The 12,964-nt window shown below is 46.5% G+C and overlaps 1 protein-coding gene across 1 annotated transcript; it reads left to right on the forward strand.

The window, feature by feature from the left end:
* The first annotated feature begins 7,027 nt into the window (after positions 1-7,027).
* Positions 7,028-10,942, forward strand: LOC139369519 (spore coat protein SP85-like). Its single transcript, XM_071108760.1, has 2 exons — positions 7,028-7,094; positions 10,227-10,942. The coding sequence occupies exons 1-2, from the start codon at positions 7,028-7,030 to the stop codon at positions 10,940-10,942; spliced, it is 783 nt and encodes a 260-aa protein (XP_070964861.1).
* The last annotated feature ends 2,022 nt before the right edge of the window (positions 10,943-12,964 follow it).

Consider the following 12,964-nt stretch of genomic DNA (forward strand, 5'->3'; position numbering starts at 1 on the left):
AGTGTTACTAGTGTGTTTAACGTGTTTAGTGTTACTAGTGTGTTTAGTGTGTGTTTAGTTTTTGTCAATCTGCATTTAGTGTGTTTGGTGTTTTTAATGTGTGTGTGTGTGTGTGTCTGTGTGTGTGTGTGTGTGTGTGTGTGTGTGTGTGTGTGTGTGTGTTTAGTGTGTTTAATGTTTATTTAATGTGTGCTTGGTGTGTGTTTAGTGTGTGTTTAATGTGTTTAGTGTGTTTAGTGTGTTTTAATGTGTTTAGTGTTTTAGTGTGTTTTAATGTGTTTAGTGTTTTAGTGTGTTTAGTGTTTTAGTGTGTTTTAATGTGTTTAATGTGTTTAGTGTGTTTAGTGTTTTAGTGTGTTTTAATGTGTTTAGTGTGTTTTAGCGTGTTTAATGTGTTTAGTGTGTTTAATGTGTTTACTGTTTATTTCATGTGTTTAGTGTGTTTAGTGTGTTTACTGTGTTTACTGTTTATTTAATGTGTGCTTAGTGTGTGTTTAGTGTGTGTTTAATGTGTTTAGTGTGTTTTAGTGTGTTTAGTGTGTTTACTGTTTATTTAATGTGTGTTTAGTGTGTGTTTAGTGTGTGTTTAATGTGTTTAGTGTGTGCTTAGTGTGTGTTTAATGTGTTTAGTGTGTGCTTTAGTGTGTGTTTAATGTGTTTAGTGTGTTTAGTGTGTTTAGTGTGTTTGTGTGTTTACTGTTTATTTAATGTGTGCTTAGTGTGTGTTTAATGTGTGTTTAATGTGTTTAGTGTGTGCTTAGTGTGTGTTTAATGTGTTTAGTGTGTTTAGTGTGTGCTTAGTGTGTGTTTAATGTGTTTAGTGTGTGCTTTAGTGTGTGTTTAATGTGTTTAGTGTGTGTAGAGAAAACTGAGTGAAATGGAGAGATTTTACCTAAAATTGTCGAATACATTTTCTGTTTGTAATTGTTTTGCTTCGTTGTGCCCTACTGAACACACCCCTCATCTGAAATACAAGATCACTAAGCACCAACTGTTTTCATCTTTTAAACAGAAAAATAACAAACAGACTGCGACACAAAGTCTTGTGTTTACTGCAGTAGCTTTTGAATTCTCACCAAACTCATCACAGCTTCGGATTGATAAATAATTCTGTACATTTTTTACATTGCCTTTTTTTCCGGTAAAGCCGTGGCAAACTACCACCACTACGTGTGTGAGATCTTATACATAGCAGAATTGAACGTGGTTTAATGTCCTGTGCTTAGCTGTTATGGAGTGGAAGTAGTGTCTAGATAGCTGTGGACCCCCGTGTTCTTCACTGCATATCTGTCACGCCCTGACCATAGAGAGCCTTTTTAATTCTCTGTTTTGGTTGGGTCGGGGTGTGACTAGGGTGGGTAATCTAGGTTGTTTTTATTTCTATGTTGGCCTGGTGTGGTTCCCAATCAGAGGCAGCTGTTGAGTGTTGTCTCTGATTGGGGATCATATTTAGGCAGCCATTTCCCCACTGTGTTTTGTGGGGTCTTGTTTATGTGTAGTTGCCTGTGAGCACTTCATAGCTTCACAATGTTATTTGCTATTTCGAAGGTTCGATTCCAAAGAAATGTAAAAATGCTGGTCCCAAAAATAAACTCCTTACTCACAAAAACAGCTTCGTTTGCCTCTGGTCTACAGATGTCTGTCTCTTTTTTTTTACAGAGGACTAGGACCGCCCATTCTTTAGGAACGGACCAATGAAGAGGTTTTTTTAGCTTATCTCTCCTTGTACCAATAAGTCCTAATCTAATTCTCTCTGATTAGACTGAACATTCAAGACTCTCCTGGGTAAATATGATCAGACCAGGGTGTTCAGAAAGTGTGAGTTCTGAAAGTAGTTTTTTAACCATAGAAATACAATCACTATCCATAAGTGATCCAGTCAAATTATCATTTTCTGATGAGATTTGCTCCTTCTAGTAAATCTATCTTTTTTCTTTCTTTTTTTACCAGTCAGGCCACATACTGTATACACAGAGAACTCTCATTGGATGTTGTAAAAACTATTTTTGGTTAGAACAAGGTGTTGTAGAATGTTGTACAGGGTCTTTAACCATGGTTAGAACAAGGTGTTTTAGAATGTTGTACAGGGTCTTTAACCATGGTTAGAACAAGGTGTTTTAGAATGTTGTACAGGGTCTTTAACCATGGTTAGAACAAGGTGTTTTAGAATGTTGTACAGGGTCTTTAACCATGGTTAGAACAAGGTGTTGTAGAATGTTGTACAGGGTCTTTAACCATGGTTAGAACAAGGTGTTGTAGAATGTTGTACAGGGTCTTTAACCATGGTTAGAACAAGGTGTTTTAGAATGTTGTACAGGGTCTTTAACCATGGTTAGAACAAGGTGTTGTAGAATGTTGTACAGGGTCTTTAATCATGGTTAGAACAAGGTGTTGTAGAATGTTGTACAGGGTCTTTAACCATGGTTAGAACAAGGTGTTTTAGAATGTTGTACAGGGTCTTTAACCATGGTTAGAACAAGGTGTTGTAGAATGTTGTACAGTGTCTTTAACCATTGTTAGAACAAGGTGTTTCAGAGTGTTATAGAGACAGCCAGGGCACAGGGGTCACAGCCTGTCCGACCTTCTGGTAATTGCATTTCTATGTTTTTAACCAGACGGTTGTTAAAACATATTTATTTTTTATTCCGAGACCTACCCAGAGTAATCTGGTGTCTGACCTTCTGTTACTCCTACCCGTCTGTGTTTGTGTTCTAGGGATGTGTCATACCTCTCCTTGTCCTTGATTTAAATCAGCTACACCGGCACACTCCCACCTGGTGCAAAAACACCAAGCCCTGTCACGCCCTGACCTTAGAGAGCCTTTTAATGTCTCTATTTGGTTTGGTCAGGGTGTGATTTGGTCAGGGTTTGGTTTGGTCAGGGTTTGGTTTGGTTTGGTCAGGGTTTGGTTTGGTCGGGGTTTGGTTTGGTCAGGGTTTGGTCAGGGTTTGGTTTGGTTTGGTCAGGGTTTGGTTTGGTCAGGGTGTGATTTGGTCAGGGTTTGGTTTGGTTTGGTCAGGGCTTGGTTTGGTTTGGTCAGGGTTTGGTTTGGTCGGGGTTTGGTTTGGTCAGGGTTTGGGCAGGGTTTGGTTTGGTCAAGGTTTGGTCAGGGTTTGGTTTGGTTTGGTCAGGGTTTGGTTTGTTCAGCGTTATTTTGATTAATCAAAGAAAATGTACGCTCACAACGCTGCACCTTGGTCCTCTCCTTTCAACAGCCGTGACAAGAACTTTATTCAATGTGAAAAAAATTCTGACGTCTGAATCTTAATTTGAGATCCGAAAGCACGAAAGTTCCTAATAAATTACGGATTAATGTCTAATCAATAGAAATGTCAAGCATCTGAAAAGCAACAACAGCAACAACAACAAACAACAAGTTTAGCCTTGTCTTGATTTCAAAGCAGAGTTTTCAAAATCACAATACCATGCACACTTATTTTCATTGTGATGTGTGGGATAAACATTGAAAACATGGAGCTTTGAAAAACCACTTTTTTTATACAGTTTTCTCCTTTGTTATTGTCTAGTAGCAGAGTAAGGTCATTGTCAGTGGGTTGTGGTATTTTCCCTCTGAACTTGGGTTCCCTGAGAAAATACGACAGCACAGGCACATTCTCAAGAGCTTCTCCTGTACAGCAAACTACACGTGTGCTGTACAGGAGTGGCCTCAGTTGGTCTGAACTCAATGTCATTATCAGGCAATGCTATGGACAGAAAGGTTTTTTTCAGTGATGTGAGAAGTATAAGAGAATCATGCAGCTTTGAGCTTGTCATTTTGTTATTGTTTTCACTCAGTAGAACATAAACAGAACATACAATGTTTTTATTTTATCTAACTATGCAAGTCAGTTAAGAACAAATTCTTATTTTCAATGACTGCCTACCCCGGCCAAATCCAGACGACGCAGGGCCAATTGTGCGGCGCTCTATGGGACTGCAAATCACGGCCGATGTGATACAGCCTGGAATCGAATCAGGGACTGTAGTGACACCTCTTGCACTGAGATGCATTGCTTTAGACCGCTGTGCCACTCAGGAGCCAGTTACAATCTGACGTGTTTCTCCTGTACAGCAGACTAAACAACGGCTTGTATTGGTTTAAATCTTCAGGCTATGCCACGGAGAGGAATGTTATTTTCAGTGTTTCTTCTGTTAGTAACAAATACCTTTTGTCTAGTTTCTGATGTTATTATTGTACCCAGTTAGTCACGCAGACATCTTGTCTAGTTTCTGGTGCTGTTATCAATAAATGCAATGAGGATGTCGGCCTGACAGTGACTGTACGTACATACCCCAAACAGAAGCCATGGATTACAGGCAACACTCGCACTGAGCTAAAGGGTAAAGCTACGGCTTTCAAGGAGCAGTACCAGGAATATTACAAGAAATCCCGCTATGCCCTCCGACGAACCATCAAACAGGCAAAGCATCAATACAAGACTAAGATCGAATCATACTACACCGGCTCCGATGCTCTTCGGATGTGGCAGGGCTTGCAAACGATTACACACTACAAAGTGAAGCATAGTCGAGAGCTGCCCAGTGACAAGCGCCTACCAGATGAGCTAAATAACTTCTATGCTCGCTTCGAGGCAAGAAACACTGAAACATGCTGTAACATGCTGTTCCAGATGACTGTGTGATCACGCTCTCTACAGCCGATGTGAATAACACATTTAAACAGGTCAGCATTCACAAGGCCGCTGGGCAGAATGTTTACCAAGATGTGTACTCAGAGCATGCACTGACCAACTGGCAAGTGTCTTCACTGACATTTTCAACCTGTGCCTGTCTGAGTCTGTAGTGCCAACATGTTTCAAGCAGACCACCATAGTCTCTGTGCCCAAGAACAGTAAGGTGACCTGCCTAAATGACTACCAAACCGTAGCACTCACATCTGTAGCCATGAAATGCTTTGAAAGGTTGGTCATAGCTCACATCAACACCATTATCCCAGAAACCCTAGACCCACTCCAATTTGCATACTGCCCCAACAGATCCACAGATTATTCAATCTCTATTGCACTCTACACTGCCCGTTCCCACCTGGACAAAAGGAAAACCTATGTGAGAATGCTATTCATTGACTACAGCTCAGCGTTCAATACCATAGTTCCCTCAAAGCTCCTCAATAAGCTAAGGAGCCTGGGACTAAACACCTCCCTCTGCAACTGGATCCTGGACTTCCTGTCTGGCCGCCCCCAGGTGGTGAGGTTAGGTAACAACACATTTGCCAGATTGATCATCAACATGGGGGCCCCTCAGAGGTGCGTGCTCAGTCCACTCCTGTACTCCCTGTTCACTCATGACTGCAAGGCCAGGCATGACTCCAACACCATCATTAAGTTTGCTGACAACAACAGTGGTAGGCCTGATCACCGAGAACGATGAGACAGCCTTTAAGGAGGGGGTCAGAGACTTGACCTGTGTGGTGCAAGGACAACAACCTCTCCGTCAACGTGATCAAGACAAAGTAGATGATTGTGGACTACAGGAAAAAAAGGACTGAGCACGCCCCCATTCTCATCGTCGGGGCTGTAGTGGAGCAGGTTGAGAGCTTCAAGTTCCTTGGTGTCTACATCACCAACAAACGAACATGTTTCTAGCACACCAAGACAGTCGTTAAGAGGGCATGACAAAACCTATTCCCCCACAGCAGACAGAAAAGATTTGGCATGGGTCCTCAGATCCTCAAAATGTTTTACAGCGGCACCATCGAGAGCCTCCTGACTGGTTGCATCACTGCCTGGTATGTCAATTGCTCGGTCTCCGACTGCAAGGCACTGCAGTGTATGGTTGTTATTGTACCCAGTTAGTAACACAGACCTCTTGTCTTGTTCTGATGTTGTTATTGTACCCAGTTAGTAACACAGACCTCTTCTCCAGCAGACTAAACACAGCTGGATGTCCCTGTCCTACGGTGAAAATCTCCTGTTCCTTCGTGTTGGTAAAATAAATCAAGTCAGTATTTTGTATTCTCCTGTAGAGCAGACTAAACATTCTAAACATTCTAAACGTTCTAAACGTTCTAAACGTTCTAAACATTCTAAACATTCTAAACGTTCTATTTTGAGAATCTCCTTTTGCTCTGTTATGATCTAGATGCCAGTGGTTCATCTACTCATTGGCGATATCAACCCAGTAAGGTGCATTTAGCTGAGAAAGGTCACAGCACAGTATGTTGACTGATAAGCAGGAATCAATGTCCCTCAGACATAATGGGATCTGAAAGGTCATACTGCAGGGATGAGCAGCAGAGATAGCAGGCTCTATTCTCCTAGCATGGCTAAGCCAGACTGAAAGCTGACCTCACTATTGAATGCAGCATTTCTATGTAGTACATCCAGGCTATTCTCCAAACATGAAAATATAGATTGATGCTTGGTTGTTAATTCATGTTTGTTCACATTTGAGGAGTGCAATGCATCTGTAACTAATAATCAATGTAACGTTGGACTTTTGGTTGTCAGCCGCTGAAATGAAAATGGGGTACATATTGTATTGCGAAAGCACGCACACACACACACACACGCACACACGCACACACACACGCATGCACGCACACACACACACACACACACACTAGCAAACACATGAGCAAAAATTATCTGCATCACAGTTTTGGAGTGGGAGTTATACTTTCCCATTAATTTAATTAATATAAAAGGTATACAGTGCCTTGCAAAAGTATTCATCCCCCTTGGTGTTTTTCCTGTTGTGTTGCATTACAACCTGTAATTTAATTAGATTTTTGAGAGGGATGTCATGTAATGGACGTACACAAAATAGACCAAATTGGTAAAATGGGAATGAAAAATGTAAAAAACGGAAAAGTGGTGCATTTATATTCACCCCCTTTGATCTGGTGCAGCCAATTACCTTCAGAAGTCACATAAAGATAGATTGCACACAGGTGGACTTCATTTAAGTGTCACACGATCTGTCACATGATCTCAGTATATATACACAACTATTCTGAAAGGCCCCAGAGTCTGCAACACCACTAGGCAACCAAGCAAGCGGCGCCATGAAGACCAAGGACCTCTCCAAACAGGTCAGGGACAAAGTTGTGGAGAAGTACAGATCAGGGTTGGGTTACAAAAAAATATCCGAAACTTTGAACATCCCACGGAGCACCATTGAATACATTATTAAAAAATGGAAAGAATATGGCACCACAACAAACCTGCCAAGAGAGGGCTGCCCACCGAAACCCACTGACCAGGTAAGGAGGGCATCAATCAGAGAGGCAACAAAGAGACCAAAGATAACCCTGAAGGAGCTGCAAAGCTCCACAGCAGAGATTGGAGTATCTGTCCGTAGGACCACTTTAAACCATACACTCCACAGAGCTGGGCTTTACAGAAGAGTGGCCAGAAAAAAATCTATTTCTTAAAGAAAAAAACAAGTAAACACATTTGGTGTTCGCCAAAATGCATGTGGGAGACTCCCCAAACATCTGGTCAGATGAGACTAAAATGTAGCTTTTTGGCCATCAATGAAAACGCTTCGTCTGTCGCTAACCCTCTCATCACCCCAAGAATACCATCCCCACAGTGAAGCAAGGTGGTGGTAGCAGCCATGCTTTGGGGATGTTTTTCATCGGCAGGGCCTGGGAAACTGGTAACAAATGAAGGAATGATGGCGCTAAATACAGGGAAATTCTTAAGGGAAATCTGTTTCAGACTTCCAGAGATTTGAGACTGGGATGGAGGTTCATCTTCCAGCAGGACAATTACCCTAAGCATACTGCTAAATCAACACTTGAGTGGTTTAAGGGGAAACATTTAAATGTCTTGGAATGTCCTAGTCAAAGCCCAGACCTCAATCAAATTGAGAATCTGTGGTATGACTTAAAGATCGTTGTACACCAGTGGAACCCATCCAACTTGAAAGAGCTGGAGCAGTTTTGCCTTGAAGATTGGGCAAAATTCCCAGTAGTTAGATGTGCCAATCTTATAGAGACATACCCCAAGAGACTTACAGCTGTAATTGCTACAAAAGGTAACTCTACAAAGTGTAAGGGATTTCCTCCTCTTCTTCCGAAGAGGAGAGGCGAGAAGGATCGGAGGACCAATATGCGGCGTGGTAAGTGTCCGTGGTTCTTTTAAGAAATAGTACACATGAACAACTGAATACAAAAAACAATAAATGTGGAATGAACAAAACCCAAAACAGTACCGTAGGTGAAAAACAGACACGGAAACAAACACCCACAAACACACAGTGAAACCCATGCTACCTAAGTATGATTCTCAATCAAAGACAACTAATGACACCTGCCTCTGATTGAGAACCATACTAGGCCGAAACATAGAAATCCCCAAATCATAGAAAAACAAACATAGACTGCCCACCCCAACTCACGCCCTGACCATACTAAATAATGACAAAACAAAGGAAATAAAGGTCAGAACGTGACAGTACCCCCCCCCCCCTAAAGGTGCGGACTCCGGCCGCAAAACCTTAACCTATAGGGGAGGGTCTGGGTGGGCGTCTGTCCGCGGTGGCGGCTCTGGCGCGGGACGTGGACCCCACTTCACCATCGTCTTAGTCCGCCTCATTGTCTGCCTCCGTGGCTTCCTAACCACGGCAACCCTTCGAAATGACCTGGACAGAGTGGCAGCTCGGGACAGAGGGGCAGCTTGGGACAGAGGGGCGGAAGCTCTGGCGCCTCTGGGCTGAGGGGCTCTGGCGCCTCAGACTCCGGCAGCGCCGGACAGGCAGGCGATTCCGGCAGCGCCGGACAGGCGGGAGACTCCGGCAGCGCCGTGCGCTTAACCGCATAACACGGTGCCTGACCAGTAACGCGCTGCTTATAATAAGCACGAGGAGTGAGCTCAGGTCTGCTACCTGGCTTAGCCCCACACCTCGTGTGCCCCCCCCAAAAAATTTTTGGGGGCTGCCTCTCGTACCTGTCGCACTGCCTCCTCATATTGCCGCCTCTCAGCTTTCGCTGCCTCCAGCTCTGCTTTGGGGCGGCGATATTGCCCAGCCTGTGCCCAGGGTCCCTCTCCGTTCAGTATCTCCTCCCATGTCCAGGAGTCCTGTGATGCTGGCCGCTGTTGTTGCTGCTGCTGCTGCTGTCGTCGCTGTCTTTTACCACGCCGCTTGGTCCTTGGTTGGTGGGTGATTCTGTCACGGTCGTCCTCCTCTTCATCTGAAGAGGAGATGCGAGAAGGATCGGAGGACCAATATGCGGCGTGGTAAGTGTCCATGGTTCTTTTAATAAGAAAAAGTACACATGAACAACTGAATACAAAAAACAATAAATGTGGAATGAACGAAACCCAAAACAGTACCGTGTGGTGAAAAACACAGACACGGAAACAAACACCCACAAACACACAGTGAAACCCAGGCTACCTAAGTATGATTCTCAATCAGAGACAACTAATGACACCTGCCTCTGATTGAGAACCATACTAGGCCGAAACATAGAAATCCCAAAATCATAGAAAAACAAACAGACTGCCCACGCCAACTCACGCCCTGACCATAATAAATAACGACAAAACAAAGGAAATAAAGGTCAGAACGTGACACAAAGTATTGACTTTGGGGGGTGAATAGTTATGCATGCTCAAATGTTCATTTTTTTTGTCCTATTTCATGATTGTTTCAAAATAAAAAATATTTTGCATCTTCAAAGTGGTAGGCATCAAATGATACAACCCCCCAAAACATCTATTTTAGTTCCAGGTTGTAAGGCAACAAAGATAGGACAAATGCCAAAGGGGGTGAATACTTTCCCAAGCCACTGAATGTTTGATGATCTCAGATGAAGTACATCAGTACTTATTCAGAGATATAAATAAATATTTGACCTTATTTTTATTATTAATGTTGTTATCCTCATGATTTCCTTTCTCTGCTCTCCTTGGTCTGCATTTTCTCTGTGGATAAGGACCTCTATTCAGGCTGTGAGGTTTTTGAATGGTCATTGCCTCTTAAAATCAGGGTTGTTTCGAATCAAACTCGTGTTCAAGTTCACTGTACAATTATGGAGACACGGTTTCAGTTCAATTTCAGTTCAAGACCATTCTATACTACTGCTGAATTGAACACAGCTCTTGCTAGAGTACAAATGTACAGGTATACTTTGAATCATATCATCGTCTGTTTTGCAAACTGTGTGAATGTTCATATTTGTTCATATTTGTGCTGTTCACATACAATAAAGGACAATGTGACACAAAACCCGTCTCTTTGACTGTTTGACCCAGCCGCCCAGGCACCCAGCCTCACAGCCTTTCTGCCACCCAGCCACCCAGCCAGCCAGCCAGCCACCCAGGCGCCCAGCCTCACAGGCCCTCTGCCACCCAGCCACCCAGCCAGCCACCCAGCCAGCCACCCGGCCACCCAGCCAGCCAACCAGCCACCCAACCAGCCACCCAGCCACACTGCCACCCAGCCACCCAGCCAGCCACCCAGCCACCAAACCACCCACCCAGCCACTCTGCCACCCAGCCATCCAGCCACCCAGACACCCTGCCACCCAGCCACCCAGCCAGCCATCCCACCAGCCAGCCAGCCACCCAGCCAGCCACCCATCCAGCCACCCAGCCACCCAGCCAGCCACCCTGCCACCCAGCCACGCAGCCAGCCACCTAGCCACCTAGCTACCCTGCCACCCAGCCAGCCACCCAGCCACACTGCCACCCAGCCACACAACCACCCAGCCAGTCACCCACCCAGCCAGCCACCCAGCCACACTGCCACCCACCCACCCAGCCAGCCAGCCACCCAGCCACACTGCCACCCAGCCACCCACCCAGACAGCCACCCACCCAGCCAGCCACCTAGCCACCCTGCGACCCAGCCACCCAGCCAGCCAGCCAGCCAGCCACCCAGCCACCCAGCCATCCAGCCACCCAGCCATCCAGCCACACTGCCACCCAGCCACCCACCCAGACAGCCACCCACCCAGCCAGCCACCTAGCCACCCTGCGACCCAGCCACCCAGCCAGCCAGCCAGCCAGCCACCCAGCCACCCAGCCATCCAGCCACCCAGCCATCCAGCCAGCCAGCCACCCAGACACCCTTCCACCCAGCCAGCCAGCCATCCAGCCATCCAGCCAGCCAGCCAGCCACCCAGCCAGCCACCCTTCCAGCCACCCAGCCACCCACCCAGCCAGCCACCCTGCCACCCAGCCGGCCACACAGCCACCCTGCCACCCAGCCACCCAGCCAGCCACCCTGCCACCCAGCCACACTGCCACCTAGCCACACTGCCACCTAGCCACCCAGCCACCCAGCCATCCAGCCAGCCAGCCACCCAGACACCCTTCCACCCAGCCATCCATCCAGCCAGCCAGCCAGCCAGCCACCCAGCCAGCCACCCATCCAGCCACCCAGCCACCCAGCAAACCACCCTGCCACCCAGCCAGCCACCCAGCCACCCTGCCACCCAGCCGGCCACCTAGCCACCCTGCCACCCAGCCACCCAGCCAGCCACCCTGCCACCCAGCCACACTGCCACCTAGCCACACTGCCACCTAGCCACACTGCCACCTAGCCACCCAGCCACACTGCCACACTGCCACCCAGCCACCCAGCCACACTGCCACCCAGCCACACTGCCACCCAGCCACACTGCCACCTAGCCACACTGCCACCCAGCCACACTGCCACCCAGCCACACTGCCACCCAGCCATCCAGCCACACTGCCAACCAGCCACACTGCCACCCAGGCACCCAGCCACACTGCCACCCAGCCACACTGCCACCCATCCACACTGCCACCTTGCCACACTGCCACCCAGCCACACTGCCACCCAGCCACACTGCTACCCAGCCACCTTGCCACACTGCCACCCAGCCACCCAGCCACACTGCCAACCAGCCACCCAGCCATTTGAGCAATACAAAAGCCAAGTGGTGTTAGTTTGGTTGTTAAGCTATGACAAGGGTCTACCAGCAGTAGTAGGACGGACTGTTGGTTATTAAGTTATAACAAGGGTCTACCAGCAGTATTAGGATAGACTGTTGGTTGTTAAGTTATAACAAGGGTCTACCAGCAGTATTAGGACAGACTGTTGGTTGTTAAGTTATAACAAGGGTCTACCAGCAGTATTAGGACAGACTGTTGGTTATTAAGCTTTGACAAGGGTCTACCAGCAGTAGTACGATAGGTTTCTGCCATGTCTCCTGCTCTGAAAGAGAGAAGACTGTATATTTTCAGATCGGAGCAGCTGGTATGTGTGTGTGTGTGTGTGTGTGTGTGTGTGTGTGTGTGTGTGTGTGTGTGTGTGTGTGTGTGTGTGTGTGTGTGTGTGTGTGTGTGTGTGTGTGTGTGTGTGTGTGTGTGTGTGTGTGTGTGTGTGTGTGTGTGTGTGTGTGTGTGTGTGTGTGATGCCACCAGGTGCAGATTTCATTGAACAGGGTAGAAGCTAAACAGTATACTCTAATTGGAACCACAGAGGTTCAGCTGAAAGTGCCTCAATAACAAAACAGAGAAGAAAAGCCTGGGTCGTTAATCTGGTGATACGCACTGTGTATGCGCACAGATGAAAAGTGATAAACACAAGTGATAATGAGTGACTCTCTCTCTCTCTCTCTCTCTCTCTCTCTCTCTCTCTCTTTCTCTCTCTCTCTCTCTCTCCCTCTCTCTCTCTCTCTCTCTCCCTCTCTCTCTGTTTCCCACTCCCTCTCTCTCTCTCTCTCTCTCTCTCTCTCTCTCTCTCTCTCTCTCTCTCCAGCCCCTGCACCTTACTATAAATAATTTGCTCTCATCTTAAAACATTGAATTGCCCCCCAGACCGTGTGCTGATATCATCATGCTAGGCTCATCCATAACTCTACCCACCTGTCACGGACGCCTGGTGCCTCTCTAGCTCTGTCTCTCTGCATCATAAATTCACTGTCACCTGCTGTGAATCTGCCTTTATTCTGTTGAACCCTCGGGCCTCTGAGCACTCACCCCTAGAAGCCTAACATAGGACACGCATGGCCTTACATTGC

Source organism: Oncorhynchus clarkii, chromosome 17 (genome assembly GCF_045791955.1).
Source record: "Oncorhynchus clarkii lewisi isolate Uvic-CL-2024 chromosome 17, UVic_Ocla_1.0, whole genome shotgun sequence".
In the NCBI taxonomy this organism is placed as follows: Eukaryota; Metazoa; Chordata; class Actinopteri; order Salmoniformes; family Salmonidae; genus Oncorhynchus; species Oncorhynchus clarkii.

Bases quoted from the DNA above. Each gene is read 5' to 3' on its own strand.
- LOC139369519 (XM_071108760.1), top strand. From the start codon at position 7,028: ATGAAGACCAAGGACCTCTCCAAACAGGTCAGGGACAAAGTTGTGGAG. The intron at 7,095-10,226 runs GTTACAAAAAAA...TGTTTGACCCAG, and splicing joins GAAGTACAGATCAGGGTTGG to CCGCCCAGGCACCCAGCCTC.